Source organism: Ptiloglossa arizonensis, chromosome 3 (genome assembly GCF_051014685.1).
Source record: "Ptiloglossa arizonensis isolate GNS036 chromosome 3, iyPtiAriz1_principal, whole genome shotgun sequence".
Lineage (NCBI taxonomy): Eukaryota > Metazoa > Arthropoda > Insecta > Hymenoptera > Colletidae > Ptiloglossa > Ptiloglossa arizonensis.
Window position 1 is genome coordinate 22471253 of NC_135050.1, and position 20702 is coordinate 22491954.

At 38.6% G+C, this 20702-nt stretch overlaps 2 protein-coding genes across 8 annotated transcripts in view; one reads left to right on the plus strand and one right to left on the minus strand.

Moving 5' to 3' along the window:
• The window catches only part of LOC143144700 (RYamide receptor), a 33443-nt gene extending 30204 nt beyond the window's left edge, over nt 1–3239 (minus strand). Inside the window, exons 1-2 of one of the 3 annotated variants that reach the window (XM_076307355.1) lie at nt 3093–3239; nt 1437–1671 (exon numbers count right to left, since the gene is read on the minus strand). In XM_076307355.1, coding sequence (XP_076163470.1) covers nt 1437–1565 — 129 coding nt within the window. In that variant the 5' untranslated portion in view covers nt 1566–1671; nt 3093–3239. Of the gene's footprint in view, nt 1–1436 lie in introns of all 3 variants that reach the window. The other 2 variants (XM_076307354.1, XM_076307353.1) reach the window with 2 other exon arrangements.
• LOC143144701 (uncharacterized) lies at nt 2131–20034 on the plus strand. Of its 5 annotated transcripts, none has more exons than XM_076307357.1 (6): nt 2131–2509; nt 2610–2809; nt 3147–3915; nt 14499–14616; nt 18286–18490; nt 19414–20034. In XM_076307357.1, the coding sequence occupies exons 3-6, from the start codon at nt 3907–3909 to the stop codon at nt 19808–19810; spliced, it is 729 nt and encodes a 242-aa protein (XP_076163472.1). In that variant the 5' UTR covers nt 2131–2509; nt 2610–2809; nt 3147–3906; the 3' UTR covers nt 19811–20034. The 5 variants fall into 5 exon arrangements, with proteins under 5 accessions (XP_076163472.1, XP_076163474.1, XP_076163475.1 ...); XM_076307359.1 differs by having other exon boundaries at nt 3147–3898; XM_076307360.1 differs by lacking the exon at nt 3147–3915 and having other exon boundaries at nt 2610–2674.
• Nucleotides 20035–20702: the final 668 nt, after the last annotated feature.

The following is a 20702-nucleotide window of genomic DNA, read 5'->3' on the forward strand; positions in this document are numbered from 1 at the left end:
TGTCACTGTTAATTGAACTGTCGCTCAATTTGCGCCAGACCCACGATCGCTTCGATTAAGTTTCATAAAACTACGGGTTTGTAGTACTCGCGCGAAGAATAATAACAACGTTACGTTGCTCCGTGTGGAATGGTCAATCAGAGATGAACAATGGTGGAAAATTATTATTCATTAGACGTTTCTGTTAGACGAAATTAATTATTAGACGTTTCGATTTTCTTTAGATCGTTCGAAAGTTTATCGAAGTTGAGCAGCGTTTAATTTTTTTATTTCTTGGCTCGCAACACATAAGTTTCTTCCATTGTTAGTTCGGATCGAGCAATACTTTAATAGAATACCCAATACGTTTCCAATACCTCAAGTCCAATTTTCTACGATCTCGAAGATTGGTTTGTAGTACCGATACAATTATCTTCGACTGTTCGTTAATATCGAGGAATATTTTTATTCGGTAGGAATTTATGCAGGTAGGATTAACCGTTTGCACTCGAGGCTACTTTGCTACCGGAAACCGATGCCTCGAGAAAATTCTTTAGGTCGTAAAATTCATCTGGATTGGAACATTTTTGTATACTACGCGTACACGCGTTTACACTCTACAAGAACGTGATATTTAAATTCCAATTTGAATTCTAAACCACGAAGTTTTCACGGATCGAAAATAATACACTGAATTGTGCGGCGACCGAGAATCTCCTCTCGAGCCCAAATGGTTAACCTCGATAAAAATTCTATCGTCCACGAACAAAGTCGAAACGTTAAAATAAAGATTTCTTTTCACCGTTTGTCAGTACTGTTCAATGATTCAAAGATACAGACCGGAATGAAAATTCCATTGTGAGTACCTAAACAAAGTGGAAAGTTAAAATAATCATTTTTCCTCACCGTTGGGAACTAGTACCCCAAACGTGTAAATAGTCGTGTAATGGTAACTAACGTAAATGGATAAAATCCAAATGAAAATTCCATCACGGGTAAAGAAAATCGAAACGGTTGATATAAGAATTTTCCTTCGTCGATTATCGAAAATTCTACCGCGGATCGTTGAACGAAATCAAAATGTCGCAACAATAATATTCTTTCACCGATTATCGGAATGATCCAATACCCCAAAGCTATCAATAGCCGTGCATAGAATACACCCGTATAAAAATTCTCTCCCTTGGCTTTAAAACAAAGTCAAAACGTTAGAATAACGATTTTCTCCCACTGTTGGCTGGAATTATTCATACCACTCCACGTATCCGAATCCTAGCGCGTGGAATGGATCCGACTAAAAATTCCTGGCACAGGGTTAACTAGAAAAAAAAAAAAAAAAAAGAAACCACCACGGTCGAAACGTCGAAACGATTTCTTTCGATTCTCTCCCGAAACCTCGACCGAACCTGACGGAAACCGAGTAACCGAGAACCGAAGACATGAAAAATGTTACTTACAGAACGGTGGAGTATACTCGTCGAAGGATCGATCACGTAGTAGTTGGGCGATTGCTTCGCTACGGGCCGGTTGTTTCCGCGCGATCTATCGTACGCGAAATCTCGTTCGCTAGCAGCTCGACATTCCATCCGGTGTCGTGCTGCGAAACGACTTCGCACGCCTCTTGTTACGATCAATTGTGTCCCTCACGGTGTACACGACACCGTCGTTTCACCCTCCACGCTTCACGCGACACTGGCGGTTCACGGGCACCCAGAAAACGATCGCACCGATACGAAAATAAATTTTATATCTCGGCGTTGCGAAAGTGTGTCTCGGTCCGTGTAACGAACGTCACCGACTTAATCACGGTTTACGTGAGACAATTTCGAGGATCCCTACCCGAGTAGCTGGGGGGCTGCGTCGTCGCGACGATTCAATGCGACGCGTCGATTCCGGCGAACACCGCGCGCTACCGGCATAGTTTCCACGGTTTTTTAGCGACACTGTTGCCACAACGTCCAAGGGGTTTATGTATTCCCCGTGACACGGTCGTGTCTCGAGTAACCGTGAGGTTCGCGCGCATCACGCGCGCAGTCCCGATCGTGAGTGACCATGTGACCCGGCCGTACATGCGCTCGGAGAGAAACACTCCGGCTCGAGAGAGTGAGAGAGAGAGAGAGAATGGGAGAAAAAGAACGGGGAAGGAAAAAGGAGCAGCACGTGTACCGCTCAGCCGTTACCGCACGGTATCGTGTCGCGCACAATCTCGTCTTCCGTGGAACTATTCGGCTCAGTGTCAACAAACACGGTGGTTCGTTCGCTGTACGCGACGTTTCGACGTTGACAACGGAGAACACTGTAACGGTGCAACGGGACCTTTTCAAAGGACTGCGACGGATTTCTCGGTGCTCCCCCTTCTCTCCGCTACGACCTCGACCGGTGTGCACATCGGTTTCCAATTTAATCCTCATTCGTCGCGCGTGGATCGATTTTCTTTTTTCTCTCTTTCTTTTTTTAAACTCTTCGCTCGATTCGCATTATTATCGGAACGAACGACGCGCGCGGTGTCGCCCGATCGCCGCAGGGACCGGTAATTATTCGCTTCGAAATCGCTTTCGATTCTAGGCGTACGTGCTCGGTGGTCGTTACATGGTTTTTCCGTTAGTGATCGACTCTTTTTTTTTTCTTAGCGAGTCTACCTAGCAGAACGTTTCGATAACCGTGACGATCTCCGTGGAAGAGAGGATTCCGATCGGTGCGTTCGCGATTTTTAATTCTCGACGTATGTACGCGATCGACGACGGTTCCATTATTTTTTCGTTACTTCCCGGATACCGATCTCTGATCGCGACGATCAATTTCGATGGACGAACGATTTTCTATTTTCCAAGTACGTGTTCACTTCCATCGCTTTTCTTTCATTTCTGAGTTCTTTTCTATTTTGCATGTATACCGATCAAAATGTTTCAAAACCGATCTCCGATCGCGACAAATCGGTTTCGGTGAAAGAGCAATTTTCAATTCTCTACACACGTAATCTCTTCCATCGTTTTTCTGTTATTTCCGAGTTTTTCTCTTTCTTTTTTTGCAAGTTTATCGATACCGATCGAAATGTTTCAAAACCGATCGCGACAAATCAATTCCCGGCGATTTTCAATTCTCGACGTACGTACCCTGATTCCATCGTTTCTCTGTTATTTCTAGATTTGTTTCTTTTTCTTTTTTAGCAAGTTTACCGATACCGATCCGCTTGGAGGATGTCGAAACGATGCCGATTTCCGTCTGCGACGCGAAACGAGGTACATGCGTGCTCGCTTTCCGAGAACTCGCGGCGAAGTGTCGTCGTATTTCAGGACATCTAACGGTGGGGTAGGAGCCTATCGCGGGCTCTTCTTCGTGGTAGGAGATCATTGTCGAACCTGCGCTTTGCGCTTATCCTGCTCGCTGTCGCGTTGTTTCGACGCTGGTAAACCTCGTATCCACGTCTCGCGAGACCCACGCTTTCCTGATTTTCGATACACGTATCGGGGGTTTAAGGCGAACGCGTTTCGTTTTTTCCCCAATAGTGACGCGCGGTCGTAGATCGTTGCGTTCAACTGGCGATCAGATACTGGTACATATGCAAACAATGTAGATATAGAAAATTTCCAAAGCAATTCCAAGGATAGTAATTTAAATCGTTCCGATTATCAAGTTACCGTAACGATCGAAAAGAAGTAAACGGTCGATTAAACGCACAGTTACAAAGGAGCCGAAATGTTCGCTCGAGTTCAATCGAATACCGGAATAAATTACCAATGGTGTTTGAACGGTTTCAAACAGTCGACACCTTTTCGATGAATGAAAAATTTAACATTCTCCCGAATTAACGCACGCAAGTCGTGAATTCGCACAGTTCGAAAGTATCGATTCGAAGATGGCCTGAATTGCTTCCCGTCGATTTGAAGGAGATTTGAAAGATGTATTAAAGGAACCATAGGTGGGTCAATGGAAAACGTGAGTAAAATATTTATTCGGTTAAATCCGTAGTGAAATTTTATCCGTTTCATCCGAATTAAATTTATGCTCGTAATATTGCAGTTGGATAACAATAGGACTTTAAATGAAAATTTAATACGAACATCGGATATAATAATTTTCGAAAGACAAACATTATTGACTTTTTTTCAAACGGATCCATAGTTTATGCATTTCGATCAAAGTTTCACTTTGGACAGCAAAATGTTGTAGGAGTTAATTCAATTTTATCGCTTTACGATTTTTTAACGGTATTACATTTATTTGCAATTCTCTATTCAGAAATACACGCTGATACGTATGTTTCGTATTATTCGTCATAAATTTTGTAATTATTTCCAATTTTGCGCACATCGCGTGATTATTCTTTTCGGATAACTTTTGCAACGTTTTTGTTAACGAAAAGAAATTCTTTCTCAACGTACGTAATATCGGTAACGACGTTTCATCGATGAAAATGAATTTTGCTTCAAAAACACGTCCCGTTTATTAACTTGCTCCGTTATTGAATTTTAGTGACAAACGGTTTTCATTTTGTATTAAACGCGAACACTGTTTTGAAGAATATATTGGAAATTGTTATACGCATCCGGGTGATTTCAATCGTGCCGACTTATCTCGAATTAATTAATAATGAGCAACAGGGCGCTCTTCTGTTTGTCTTTTATCTTTTTCTTTGTGCTTGAAACTCAATCATGCGCCCTGCAACAGGAACGCGTGCATGGTGCACCAATAATAAGCAAAAAAGCCATTTTCAAAATGTCAGTTACACGAAACGCGTGAAATTCAATTTTGAATTTCTCGCGCGTCATCTTGTACGAACGTACACGATTTTAAAATACCATTGTCGTTGAATAAGATAAGTCTCGAAATGAAAATCATCGAGTACAATTTTAGAGAAAAAAAAAAAAATGTAACGAATTCATCGTTACCATTCGATAATTAATCGCGAACAATTTTAAATTTTATTACGATTTGACTTGCTCGATTTTTTAAATTGCGACCGAAAATATTACCGAATCGCTTTTAAGATTTATAAAAATTGAGAACAGTCATTGGTCGGTTACTTACAAGTAAGAAAATGCAAAAAGAAATGGATTTTTTGCTCGCGTAAAATGGGAAAATCACTTTAAAGTCAGTGTTTGCGATCAGATATTAAATAATTGAGCTGCTGTACTGGTTGCAGAAAGTAGGAGCATTTTCCTTGGGAAGCATTGTAAACTTTTTGTTGAGAAGGTATTTTAAGTTGACAATACCTTTAGGTAATATTTTAAATTTCCCCCGTCTTAACAACTTAAAGGGAAACACCATCTTCTCGATTTCGAGAAGTTAAAACTTTTTAATTTTTGCATTTTCCTAAAATTGAACATTTGAAAAATACTGTCTTAAACAATCACAACGAAATACGAAATATCAACGAACATGCAATGTTCTTTGTGTAGCGTGTTACAATACTCTAATTGTTATTTAGTATCAAAGCGATCTTTGAAATTATATACGACTTCCTCGTAACAAATTTTTTCAAATTAATGGGTAAATTTCCTTTGGTACTTTTTGTTCGATTTACATGAAATTTTAAGTGCATATTAAAAACAACGTACTCTGAAAATTTCAAAAACGGTCGTTACGTTTGCAAAATTCACATTTTTGTTTCGAAAAGTTTATTGTTCCTGAACGAATTGTTATTTTTAAAAACTATTGAGAGCAGAAAATTCCATCCCAACCATGCGCGTGGGAAATAAGTGGCAACTTCTTTTCATGAAAATTGCTAAAAATGTGGATGAAAGTATATATTATACTTTCAATATATGCACGAAGCATTTACGTTAGACGTTCCGTATCTTCGAAAAATATTCCCTAATATTATCTTTTTCTTTTTATAATGGAAAAATGGTGTTCACCCTTAATAAATTATTTCAAGGTTTATCCATTCTATCCGTGCACAATATTATTGAGTATTCCATTCGTCCTACCCCTCTAGAAGACTATTTGCAAACATTCAGATAACGGACATCTGCGCGAAAGATAGGCAACCGTTGTTGCTTCGCACAATCGCGAACAACATACTGAACATCCGAATATACTACTTCACACTTACGTGATTGCACTAAGCTTCAAACAATAGATTTTCGAAATAATTTTGGTGTAGTTTCACTGAATTGGAGTAAGTTCAGCCTGTTTAAACCTCCTATACCCACTATACTATCGAAGTTGTAATGCAGTATTCAGTCTCAACGAAAGGTATTATTTTAAACCGATTTACGTCAAACTAATACGTCGTCGAGTTGTCGAAGTGTTAGAAACCGTATCTGCGTATAACTTGTAAATAAAAAAATATGAAAAACACGACAGAAGACAAATCTAAAGAATTTTCGTTTTAAGTGGGAACACCCCCACTTTTATTATACTTTTAAATCTTGTTTTTTGCGTTTATACTTTTACGAAAATTTTCTATGTTTCTCACTACATCCATAATTAACAGTCATTATTATTACTTTACCGAATGTTTTTTTCACGTAGTGCAACACGTGTATGTGTTCATTTCTACGAACACGATCAAGTATTGCTCTCGGCAAAATACATGTATTTCCGCAATAACGTTTATTAACTTTTCAAGGATGTACACCTTCTTGAAAGTATCGTTTGATACAGCTGGATACGTTTTCAACGCGAAAGTCAATGAAAGAAAATGAAATAATAAATTGGATAATAAACTCAATTTTCATTTCTGCCACACTTAATTAACACGAACGACTTCATTCATGGGCCGTTGGTGATATGCCACTCTGCTTTATACAAAGGAAACGTACCCGAGTGCAATGAAACGTATATATTTCCCTGAACGTTGTTAATTCAGTGTCGTACCGACTTCAAAAGCAATTTGTCTTCCACGCTGGACACTGAACAAACCACATCAAAGAGGGAGAGATAGAGAGAATGGTGTTTTTTAATAACGTCTTGCTTATATTTTTCACAAATTTGATTGCGGACTAGGTCGAACAAAGCATCGTTTTAAATTCATGCCTGTTGGATTTCATTCCAAAACGTTTATTTATCTTCGTGGGGTCGTTGAAACGTTCCTTTGTTTCAAGATAAAGGTAACGTTTGGAAGAAACGTTACCCGTTGCAGAGAATTGTCTATTACGTTCAGTTTCCAGTTATTTCGCGCAGCATTGAAACGTCGAAAGTTAATTCGAGGTTTCTGTCATGGTCGGAGATACGTTTCGTTGGATAGGAACGACCACCTTTTGTTCGCCCTCGAAAAGCAATAGTGACATTATAATGCTTTCGGAACGTTTACGCTTCTCGATGCTTTAATTAGAACAATGAAATACCAGACACGAGACGAACCGGTACACTTTATACTGATCTTCTACGGAATGATGCGGTATATCGTCAGCCTTCTTCTCGTGGGCGAACAATAACTCCCCCACCATCGCCCGCGTGTCGCTATTGGTCGAGGACGATGACGAGGATCGAGAGCGCGCGATAGTGGGGGAGATAGTGGCTCGTGGTCCAGAGTGGGGATGTAAACATTCGTCAGCCTTCTTCTCGCGGGCGAACAGTACATTCTCCTTAACCTGGTAATCATCTTTTCAGCTCTGTATACGGAACGTTGAACGATCAAGTTCCAATTAATGTTTAATCGGATAACAGTTTGTAAAGTTTTGTACGAAATTAAATTGAATACAATAAAATGGATACCATCTAAATACTGGCTAGTAGGTTCACGACAATTATTACTTGGGTAGCTGCAAGTGTGGCAAAACACTCATGGAGGATGCATTCCGTTACTAAACAATCCGGTACACGAGCTCATAAGTTCGATTCCAGTTTCATACATATTCATGCGAACAGTATCGTTTGCCTGCACGTTCGTTTATGGATTATACATGCACTCAACACCGTGCTACGAAGCGTGCAGCGCTGTTCGATCGAAAAGTGTGTTATTTTATACGAATGAAAAGAGATTTTACACGATGTTCTCGTATTAGAAAATTAACGCGCCGAGAAGTAATACGAACCGGTAGATAGCAACACGTTACTTCAAATAATGAAGTATTATTAACAGAAATTGTGTAATTATTGTTTCGAATAATATCGCTATTATCGTCGTTGTTATAGATCGGGAGAAGGCGTATTTGAAATAGAAATCGTGAACGAAACTGACATAGGTGCCCCACCTATTAATAATTTGTTTAAATTCGTTGACAATTGGAGCAATGAATGGAAACGTGTAATTTATGAATAATACGGGTCAGGCTGTACGAGCAACAATATACACGAGAATACGAGTATGAATGATATTGTAAACGTTGTACGTGCAAAGGGTGTGTCTGACACTTTAAATCGTGTATGGCAATACCTCCTTTTGTGGACATTGTAACAGTATCTTTGTTTCGAGAGTATCGAGTGTGTTATGTCAGCTGTTATCGCTATCGACTTAATGCTTCTTATTGTAGGCGGTAGTCGATGCAAGCACTCAGACCTACTTTCTACCATTCTTACGTTATATTAGTGTGAAATGTAATAAGAGTTTATTTAAATATTTGAAAATTGATAATTCCTATTGGTTTATTTTGTTTGAATTGCAGATTTAATATTTAATGTTTACTTGTAGATAATATATCGAGGTATAAAACTCGTGTCAAAAAGTTTCCCCTCTGTAATATAATTCTAATTGGAGAATCAGTTCAATGCAACAATTGACAATTGTTCGGTACTATCATATTTGCCTGTTATTTTTCCCTCTTTTTATTCGTTTCTCAATTATAGTTCCAGATGATAATATCCTCACGCGATGTGTATTTAAAAATTCATCAATATATTTCTCTTCCTCACTGTTCAATGGCCGAAGTATTTTTTTCGTAAGTTGCACGAATGAAACATTTCTATATTACGGACCGGTTAAGTTGAACGAGAATTCCGTGGCTCGCAAAATGAATCTAACGACTGAATTTCAAAAACGTAAATTTGCATTGCGAATCAGCGGAGGTTCCGTATTACTTTTCAGCTACTTCGAATATCGGATACGAAATATTACTAAAATATGTATTATAGATTGCCACGAAACGGTAGAAGAATGAACGATTGTTTGGATTAACATCGAACGAACGTTCTTCAACTGTTCGTTCATGAGACTCGTTTAAACTCGTGAAGTTTAATTTTTGTTAATTAAATCGATAACTCGAAGTTGTCAGAGGATTCGGCTTACTTGAATTTCAAACGAACAACCTTCTCGGGAAAAAGTTAATACGCGCTTTCGGGACCATTCTCATGATAAATTAATCGGGAGATTTTATTTACATTTATTTACATTTTTCGATCAGCCCTTAATGGAATGTTCGATACACTGCGACAAGAAACTTGAAAGCTCTCCTTCGAAAGCTTTCGCGAAATCTTTCGAACTTTTATTTATTTAGGGCCGCCCGATGACTTCGATAAAACGAAGCGGACGATATTTCACGGTAGGGGTTGAACGAAAGAAACGAGACCGTGTTTTCTCCTTAAGTCTTTCGTAATTGCTACGAATTTTATAGGTGTTAAGTTTTCTGTAAAACATCAGAGATACAAGGAGCTTGTTGTACAGAAATTATTTATCAGATTGTCTCTCTCTCCGTACCAACATTGAAACACCGTATAACCTAAAAATGAGCTGGATGTACGCAATATTTTTACATAAGCATAATATCGGTTCAAATATTGTTCTTCTGTATTACTGGAAAATTTAATTCTCAATTAACGAGTATCGTAACTATGTGAATGAAATCAACGTTATTGCACGAGTCTGTACTACACAGAAATCGTAGGTTGTCAACGAATCAGATTAGTCGTCCTACTTCGTAGTACGCGTATTTTCGTTACCGGCTGAAATGATGTCGCAATGACTGGAACCCATTGGCGTAGACGTAAATCCGGAACACTAATTACCAAATGGACAAAAATTCATACGAATATAAAATATTCTTTACACCACGATCCACCCGTTCTTCCCTGTACAATATTAATATCGCTTTGACATCGTATTAATATCGTAATTGAATACGAAATATTGCCCAATTTTTCGAATTTTTCTCTAAAAAATCTCGATAATTCAAATTCTCGAAGAAATATGTTCTTTGAGAAGATGGTGCAGGTCACTTTTCAGAGAGAAAAATTCAGTGGCATTCTTTCTACGATAAAACTTGACATCCCCCCTCCCCCCTCCATACTGCACCGTTTCAAAAGCACTGACTACTTTATGACACTGTCAAAATATGCGAACTAAATACGGAGAAAGATGACGTACAAGACAAATATTATCCACGCCATTGCGAAAGCGGGAATGTTCTGTAACCGTTGCTGCGTGAATTTTATTACGATTCTTTGAAATCCGTGGATTATTAATACTTCGGACAGACGGAGCTACACAAATTTTCATCCCTTCTTAACATCTTCTTTCAGAATTTTAGAAAAAAAAATACAATTACTTCGTTTCAGATTATTAATGCTTCAGGAGCTACCCGAATTTGTACCTCTCTTCAACATCCTCCAATCATAATTTAGAGAAAAGTTCACTCCATTTCGGATTGTTAATACTTCAAGAGCTACCGAAATTTATATCCCTTTTTCAACATCCTCCTTCACAATTTAGAAAACAAAATACAGTTTACTCCGTTTCAGATTATAATAATACTTTAGGAACTATCGAAATTTGTATCCCTTTTCAACATTCTCCTTGAGAATTCAAAAAAAAAAAAAAAAAAAATATACAGTTCATCTCACGAGTCGACGTATCGTTTAATTTCCTCGTGCTCGATACGAAGCGTGAGAAGATTTCTTTTCTTTTTCTGTATTGTCACGCGAGTCCAGATTGCAGCAGCCTCGACCCGACGTTAAAAGCGGAATGGTATCATTAACAAATCATCGTGTACCGTTTACCCCGCGGAAGACTTCCTAGGCTCGTTCGATTCAGTTACGATCGATCTTGAACTACTTCAAGTCGATTCCACGTCCTCGCGCGATGACGTAGCCGAAACCGAAGGATATCGTGCTCTCGTCGTTCCCGGTGTGTCTACGTTTGAACGCATATTGTTCACGGATGAAAAGAAAAAAAAAAGAAAAAAAAATAAAAGAAGAAGGAAACGCGATTTCCCATGAGCATGAACGCGCTACGCCAACTTGTACGGTTACAGGCGTGTCACGCAGAAATGTCGGTTGATTCTTTTTAGCGGCCTTGTCAACGTCGTCTCCTGAGTACGGCTCAAGCTTAAACAAACCTAGCCTGACTAGGAAAACGAGGAGGGGTTACGCGAAACCGCGTATATAGAGGTTCAGAAGCGTGTTGCTCGAGCAGAATATCTCTGCACCGTCTAGTTAAGGTATTTTTGTGAAAAATTTCGTTCCTCCAGCCCGAGAAAGATGCGATCGCTTCTCCTCGTAAGTCTTCTTCTTATTTCGATGATGCGTAGATTAAACGAACAGAATACAATTAACAGCTTAAACTACCGGCGTTGAACGTATATTATTGTACTATTTCTAACAGACCGTGTACGTGTTTTTGAAGTTAGACGGTGAAAAGGTAAATTAATTTACGTGTAAATTAGTTGAATATTTTGACAATCGTTCGTAGATATTACAGGTAAAGACATTCACGATTGAGTAATTTTCAAAAGAAGTTTCAAATATGTGAGATCGACCCCTTTGCTGGTTTTAGCATCAGGAGCGAACAGAGATGATTTTTAACGAGGAAACGTCTACGTGTGACAATTATCGTGTACCGATCGTTGATTTATCGTTGTTGGAAAAATTGTACGAATGGATACAATTGGATAAATTGTACAGTTGGAGTTAGGTGTGCGTCAAAGAGGGAGAAAATTCTAACGGGAGACGAACGAGAGCAATGCGTAGCGTTCGGAAATTTTATTGTTTCTATATAACGAAAGTTTCAAGTTTGTTTACCAATTTTTCGAATCTTTCGGCATTGTTAATTCTTTTCATCGAGGTGACACGATCGCGATGAACTACGCGGTAGATTTTCATCGTTATCGAATCATACAGTCCGGTGAAAGCCACGCTTTGCGTTATGGTACGAAAACGATGTGTATGTTTGTTTTTTTATACAGGATCGTTTCGCGTTGTTCGATGTGTTTGCGCAACGGAAGATGACAAAACGGGGCTATTCGTTCGGTATTTGTAATTTCGCGGGTACGAACGTACCGCGAACCAATTAAAAAGCTATTGTTGCGTTCGACGTTCGACTTTTGAAGAACGATATCGTTCTATTTACGGTTACAGGTTTCAAATTGCGTTTCAAATTATACAGAGTATCGATACAAAACTTTCCTTAATTATATTATACATTACATTCGAAGTGGATGTATCGATACTGTTACACGTTTTTTCACCGGTTGATTTTCTCGATATGTACCGATCTCGACTTGGTTGTCGATCGTCAATACTTATTCTTCGATATTAGTTTAAAAATTTCTAAACCGAGGAATATTGAGCTACCACTTCGACGAAGGTATCGTTAAATTATCTTCAGAGAGGAGGGATACTTTTCATAGAAAAAATTGCAATTGTTTCCTTCGGAGTAGAAGAAAACGAACGAAAATGTGTACAGCGAGTGTTCTTTGTGTTCTCGTCGTAGAAATTGAAAAGAAATCGTGTCTCATGGAATTGCTTTAAATTTCGCACATTCGTAGATCCGTGTGGCTGTTATCAATCGTGGTAAATTTTCTCCTAAGTCTATAGAGAGCGAGATAAGGGGACACGAAAGCGTCGCTCGATGAAAATTAAAACAAGTTAATAACTATGGAATGATTGGGGATATTTTAACGCGACTTTCGTCGCAAAATAGAAAAGATCATTGCCTTCGGACGATGTGTAATTTTTATCGTCGAAAGTAATCGTAATTATTTTTGTTTATAATTTCAAAGTTTTTATACATCGCTTGCCAAGCAAGATCTACTGCTCGTCGATTATTTTTTTTGTAACATTTGGAACATTGAAAATTGTTTCGAAACTGAAGCCACCGCTAAGCTAATGATAATTATCGTTATGTAAACAATGGAAGTGAACCTTTCCGAGCAACAAAGCCGGCTGTAGAAGAAGATTCAGAAGTGCATGCACGAAAGTGTGCAACGTACCTCAAGATAATGTTTTCGTTGTTAAATGTCATTGTAAATGTTTTCACATTTTTTCGACGCATGTGTTTATGTGGTTTCTTGGTTAACTAACGTTCCACGTACTGTACGAAACGTCTTAAGATTAATTGTCACATTATTTCTACCGCACGGCATACATTCGCGTCAGCTTCGTTATCGCGAGTGTGAAACATGGTTCGAATTAAACGCTATAATCCGTAACTCAAAACACTTTCCTCCAATCTAATTTATGTCATCCTTACGGACATTAAACTAAGTATAATTCAGATAGATTTTTATTCAAATTTAACGAGACTGAATTTTGTTACAAGAATACGTATAAATCGCGTGAAATAATATTAATACGTAAAAATGATGTGTCACCTGTGAGCTGTAATTTTTTTCTATTTTTTTCTTTCTTTCTTTCAAGTAAAATATCTGGAATCGTTGAAAAGTTATTCATTTGTTTCGATTCGAGGAAACCCACACATTTTGCACCCATTAATTTTCGTATGTAGGTTTAGGGGAAAATTGAAAAAAAGGTGTTCAGATCCACGAGTGTGAAAAATTTGAAGCAAGTCCATAGAGAGGGAGGAGGATATCGTTGTATTTTTTTAGCAAGGTCCTTCCTGAAAGTCACTTGCAACGTATTATAATATGTCATTATTGTTCAAAACACTTTGGAAGAAAAGTAGATGAAAGGAAACGAAATATATGTTATTTGTGTGTTTCGTACTTAGTACAATACAACTCGAGTTGAATTACAAGTCATTGTTTATGTCATACCTTTCCGGTATATTGTTATTCGTGTACCGGTGATAACGAAAATCGTCCAGAGTGTCTTCCTAGATATTATTTAGAACTTTCTATCTGAAAGTCTTCGCATATCTACGCTATTATAAACAAGCTTCAATATACACGACCCAGAAATAATCAGTGTTTCCACTGTTAAGAATATAACGAAGTTCTGTACCAATATTTGCGATTAGAGGCGGTAAAAGTGGAGAGAACTGTTTAACATTATCGCGGATCACGAGAAACCCACTGTGAAATCTAATCTTAATTTGTTTTTGATAATCTACGCGAAAACACGAATGGACCGGTAAATGAACATTTCTAATCGGTTTACGTTACAATTTTTCCTTACGAATCGAAGCCTGTGTGCTTTTTAACGGAGACGTTTCCAAGAAAAAGGAAATTTATCAAATTTTTAGTAAACGTCCCTCGTATTTGCAACGCGAACGCGTAAACGTATATTTCGTAATAAATTTTGACGTTTAAATAAATCCTCGACGGCGATTCGTCCGTCGAACCGTCAATTTTATTTCACTCGAGAGTTAATTTGCATCTGAAAAATTTACTTTCGATAATTGCGCGTACGTATTTCCGTCTCGATCAATTTCGTGCATTCATTCCGACGTTTTTTAATTTCAGATATTAATGTTCGCCTGTTTACTCACACTCGGCAACAGTGCTATCGAATCGTTGGATACAAACCGCATCATTCGACCAACAGAAAAGAAAGACATAACACCGGCAGCCAGTGACCGAAGTGAGTTTATTATTTCGTAGTTATCCAACTTGTCTAGATTTTCAACTCTCACGACAATACAGTATTCCATATTATAATACGTTGAATTACAAAAAGAAGAAAAAAGAAAAGAAAGAGAACATTGATTGAACACATCCGTAGAGTCATTCTTAGTACCCTGGACGCGTAAAACATGAAATTTACGACACGTGACCTTTAATTTCCGGTGAAACGGTACATTTACTTCACGATATCGAGTTACACGGTGTATTAATTAAACGTTGCGCGAATTTTCGACTGCAAAAATTATTCGCAGCGACTAATTGCATCGTGAAATATTAACTCGCAATATCGAACGAATATTTGATTCGTTGCCGGTTCTCGTTCACGAATTCGTTCGTCGTTACTCGAACGAACGTTGAAAAATAAACGTTGACGTTCTATCCAAACAATACTGTTACTCCGTAGAAACGATTGAAAAATAAAATATTAGCCATTTTCTCCCCTCCCCCCTCCCTGCAATAACGCGAAAGAAATGTAAATCAATGATCGAACGATCGATGTAATGTGGAATTATTAAAAAAAAGAAAAGAGTAAATAGCAAGGAAAAATGCATCGATAACCATTGTTATGGAGCACTCGTTAATGGAACTCTCTTTTGTGAACGATGAAAACAAAACACGAAGCGTAACAGATGAATCACGTATGGAAATTTTCATTTTCCCGTTACGAGTAACATTATAGTGATCGCACCGGTGATCTAATGCAGAATAGTGATCAGAAGCCCGCATTGGATAGACGCCGGTGGAAGACGAAGGACCTTCGAGAGTCTCGGTGCATTAGCATGTTATTATATCGAATGTCACGTTTCACGTTGAAGACCGTTTGAAGTGTTCGATCGTGGGAACGGTAGTGACACACTTATTTAATACACTTGCCAGCGAAAAGGTTAGATAACAATCGATTATATCAAAGAATAGTCGTTATCCCGTTTGGACAATGAATCCACGTATTCACGTATTTAAACAGTTACGAATATCCGCTGAATGTACTATTATGTATCATTGCGTGTCCGACTTCTCGTTTTAATCTTGTTTTAGTTAATTATGCTGTCGCTGAATCGGGCGTACAATTAATTACAATTTGTGTAAATTGTTCGCATTATTGTCTCACTCATTCAATATTCCATTGGGTTGTTCTTTCACTTCGAGGAAATCGTGTTTCAGTTTCACCAAAATAGAACGAAACGATTTTCCGAACAACCCAATAGTTAGGTGAGTTGGTTTCGTTACTTTCTTCGAACGAGATCGTGGCTCGAGATTTTCTACTAAATTTTGCTTCGAGAACGAACATTAATCTACTTCTCTTGAAGTTGTTCTTATTCTTCGAGAGCGGCTGCTAAGCGTATAATTTAATTTTTAAGATCGTAGCGATTCGTTGCATCCTGGTGATACATTGTTTCTCTGTAATTGAGAGCACTACTGTACAGTATATGTTTAACACACTCACTGTAGTATATACAATGATTTATTCGTAGTAACCCGAGTTTCGTATTTGCGAGACATTTTTTTTCTCTCTCTAAAAGAAATATTGTTTCCCGTGTGAATATTGAAAATTAATTCAGGCTGTAATTGTTGCGACGAAATATACCGAAACTTCTCCCTTTTGCATTAGTCTCCTTCGGCATTGATTTTCAAAATGTCCCGAGCAACAACAGCGCGAACATCCTGTATAAATAAACCGTTTGCATGTACATTACGAGTAATAATTATTATTCACTTGGGGATGACAATTGGCGACGAGTGAACATATTTGCTACAAACTACGTAAATGTACAATGTAAAACGAGTTGCACAATCGAACAAGGAGTTATATTTATCGTTTGCAGCAAGAGGTTCGAGTGAAATTAATACAATTGTAATGCACAACAATCGATGCACACCACAGACAGAATGTATGGAAAATAATTTGTTTTCGATTTAGAAGTATTGCGTTCTAAACGATTGTCAACAATTTGTGTCGGTGGCTTGCGAATAATAACGTAAAATATCGACAAGGCAATCGAAAGAGAATTAAACTTTTCTTTAAAAGTTGCTTAGGTTTATTAAAAATGCTTAAGTTTGACAAATCGTCACTTTCCATAGAGATTCCGTTTACAATTATACTAATTGAACGCGGCCTATTGCAACGGCTTAGATCCGTAAATCATTCTGCGTCGCACCGATACCAGCAACTCCAGCAATCATTGTTAATTGAATTTAATTTTGCGTTAATTTGCGGATTGTCTCTCGCGTACAGCGCGGTATAGTAACAACCGATGATTCATGAAAGCGTCATTTCCGCCACCATGAGACCAACGGATGGAGGACGTCTATGTGTGAAAAAACAATCTGCCCGTTCACAAGCGTTTGCCAAGGTTTAATCTATTATTATCAATTATTCGTTACACAGTGAGAAATGCAAAACAATCTACACGAATTCAATATTTTTTATAAACGATACGAGTCTCCTCGAGAAGCGATAAACAATCATCGGGTTATCCTTCGAAGCTTGTGTTCAACGATATATATATATATATATATATATATATATATATATATATATATATATATATATATATATTCGATCTTCGTAGCTGATAAAAAAGTTGTAAGTTCTGGAGCAATTTTAAATATTTAGAGACGTAAAAGTTGCTCGAGAACTAACTTTTATTTTTAAACTTCTCTCCGGAGACCACGGTACTTGAAATTCAATTACAGTACTAATTTATATTAGTACCGTTTAGCCGCTGGCAACTTTTTTTATATATATATATATATATATATATATACTAATATAAAATTGCTTCAGAACTTACAACTTTTTTATCAGCTACGAAGAATGATTACATACAGGTTATTATAATACAACTTTTGTATTGTAATATTGCATGCAAAAATTATTTACAATTATTATAATACAGGTGAAAAATCGTTGGTTGCTAACGCGTAGAATCTCGCGATAATTATCTACGTTTAAAGACACCCTCGACAAATGTCCAAATTGTGAAAAGTAGAAGTACTCGATAGTTTATCGGTGTAGCCGTTACACACCAGTGACGTTATTTAAAAATTGACAAGCATCCGTTCCTTGTAAGCATGTTAAAGAAACGTTGCGAATCATTTCTTTAAGTTATTCCTTGTATCGTGTTGTAAATTGTTTCACAGGAATCGTTCACATCGATTCGATTTATTGTAATTTGTTCGTATCATTTGTAATTCGTATCGTAACGTACATTTACGGTGAATGTACTTTCAACAGTCTCCGATCTTCCACGGTGAATCGTGTCAATGTAAACAAACATTGGTACGGTAGTTTGTGGTGGTACCCTCGAACGACAAAATTGAGAACAGTTCGCTCGATAACGGGGTAAGTAGCGATTTTGATCGCCAAGCGGTGTCCAGTCTCGCGTGTACCGACGAGAAAAGTGAAAGGGATGCAGCGAGCGCGAGTGAGACAGAGCAACAGCGAACGAGTCTCGCACTACATGCGCTCGGTGATCGAAACTTCAAAGCGACACGCGTACACTTTTCGTTCTATCTTTTCTACAAATAGACCGGGTTTCCTCAAATGTCGACGCTTGTATCCGAGGACGTGTCCTCGCTCGAGCAACATTCGTGAATTCTACGAAACGTTTGATTTTCTTAAAAGTTTCCTTGATTCCAGCGTTCCATATTAGCAAAGACTATGGCCAGTTGGGAGGATACACTGGAGGCGTACCGTACGGCAGTAGCTACGCTTCGACTTATGGTACCGGTACCGGATACCAGGGAACAGGCGGAGGGTACCTGAATTCCGGTTACAGGGGTCATTCTCTGAATTGGCCCAATGGAATTATCGGTGGCGGCAATAACGGGTAAGTTTGAACGGAAAATTTAATCGATCGAGTGCAAAAGTAAGTGAATGTCGAAATCGAAGCGATTCAGGCTCGCGTGAGCTGGCACAGTGAATGAATCTTTATTCAGCGGACGGTGATTTATATACATGGTTTTTGTTTATCGATGATCCTGGTGTTTGGGTTTTGTGTCGGTCTTATCGGAGTGTTTGGTGGTCCTCGCAGACTCGTGAAACGTTACGGGAGTTTGACACGGGGGAAGGTCGCGTGGACCACGATTCTCCGGAAAGAGAATGCAAAATGAATCGATCGGTTGCAAAAGTAAACGTCGAAATCGCGTTACGAACCGACCGTGGATTCGATGTACGACTCGTGAAACGTTACGGGGAGTTTGACACGAGTGAAAAAACGATACGATCGGTTCGGAATTTAATTCCACGGACAGTTTTCGAAAAAAAAATTATCGTTGAAATTGACGTTGAGCATTTCGCGTTGGTGCATCGCTCGTGTGAAACTCAAAGGATTGGGAAACGTGATTGAGCTGTATCGCGTGTAAACGTGTTACCAATAATCCATGGACGTACGAGAGCACACACGATAAAAAGTAGGTGTATATGCGTGAAAAGAGTCGAGGTGCTCAAATTCCTCTTTACAAAAACCGAGCGTGTTTTTCGTACGATTATGAAATACAGTAAATGTTACGAGCGTAATGATTCGTAACACTTTCACGTGTCACCTTCGACGAACAGATAATCGTCCAGGTATTTCCGGTGACGACACTCTTTACCGGTTCGTGCGACGTCGTTGGATTTTAAAAGGAACACGCGTTCCGGGGAATTCGTTTTTATTTGCATCAATTTCAACGCGTGACCAATCGTTGGGAAGAATTTCGTTCTCCGTGGGGAGACGAACGAATCTTAATCGGGACAATCGTTTGATCGTAGGTACGGATATTACGAGAGTGGTGGATACAATCCGGCTTACGCAGGACGCGGAGGATACGGTGGATACGGTGGTTCCGGTGGATACGGAAACTATGGTGGCCTTGGTGGTGGTTACGGTGGATACGGAAACTATGGTGGCCTTGGTGGTGGTTACGGTGGCTATGGTAACAGTTACGGTGGCTACGGTACCGGATTGGACAATCTTGGCTCAGGTGTTTACGATTATGGATACGGTGGACGCGGTGGTTCGGACGGTTACGGCTACAGAGGAGGTTACGGTGGATACGGGGGTTTGAATTACGGATCCTCGTACAACTCGAGGAACTATTACGATCCTTATAGTTATCGCGGAAGCAGCTACCCGAATTATCCATCGGGATACAGAGGTTACTCTTAGAGAGTTTGCACTCCGGATCCGACCTGGAACTACAACATAGATTTTTTTTTATTCATACTTCTCGTTCGCGTTACGAAGATCGCACGAATCATTGCAACAGTATCGGTAGAATACCATCCCAACTGTACCTACGGCAACTTTCATTCGTTTCGCGTATTAAATTCCATCGATACACGAAACGTTTACAATCTTTCATTGTTATTGATATTTCGTACAGTGTACATATAATTTTAATAATAAATAATTCTCGATACGTTTACCATCTTATCCGACTTCCGTGACAGAATTCCAAGATTGGAATTCATTTTTAAACCGGAACTATTATTACGTACGCATGTAAAGTTCGATTTTTATATCCTTCGTGATTAGTTTTATTTAATAAAAATACATGATTAATGCTCGTGAAGGAACATTGGATGAACGCAATATTAATATGTACAATTATGTATAATTTATTGAAAATTTAACGCACTCTACGCTAAAAGAAGAAGAGGATACACACGTCACTCAGCTTATGTCCAATGTACAAATATAATCGTTCGGTTATTTAAAACGCGTGTCGAGCACGTACAGGTTTCACACGGTCTGTCACGTTCGGTACTGTACATAAACCGTCGAATGCGAATCCGATAAAATTCTACACGCTCGAAACGATCTCTTTCAACGCGATCGCATTCCATCGCGAATCCTTTTTTTTTCGTTCTAAATTTCAAGAAGATTCCACATCCGAAAGCGACCTTAAATATTACAGCCGTTCTGTACGCGCTCAATAAGAATTAAAATACATATTAGCACTTGTACGATCAATATTTAATCTCAAGCATACACACAACGAAGACGCGATGTGTGTGTGTGTGTGTGTGTGTATTCATTTCTCACGATGTTTTCATAA

What these genes read in the sequence shown, in the direction of transcription:
- LOC143144701 (XM_076307356.1), top strand. An exon ending in ACCGGCAGCCAGTGACCGAA is followed by an intron (nt 14,617 to 18,285) that starts GTGAGTTTATTA and finishes TTTTCTTAAAAG; the next exon opens with TTTCCTTGATTCCAGCGTTC. An exon ending in ATCGGTGGCGGCAATAACGG is followed by an intron (nt 18,491 to 19,413) that starts GTAAGTTTGAAC and finishes GTTTGATCGTAG; the next exon opens with GTACGGATATTACGAGAGTG.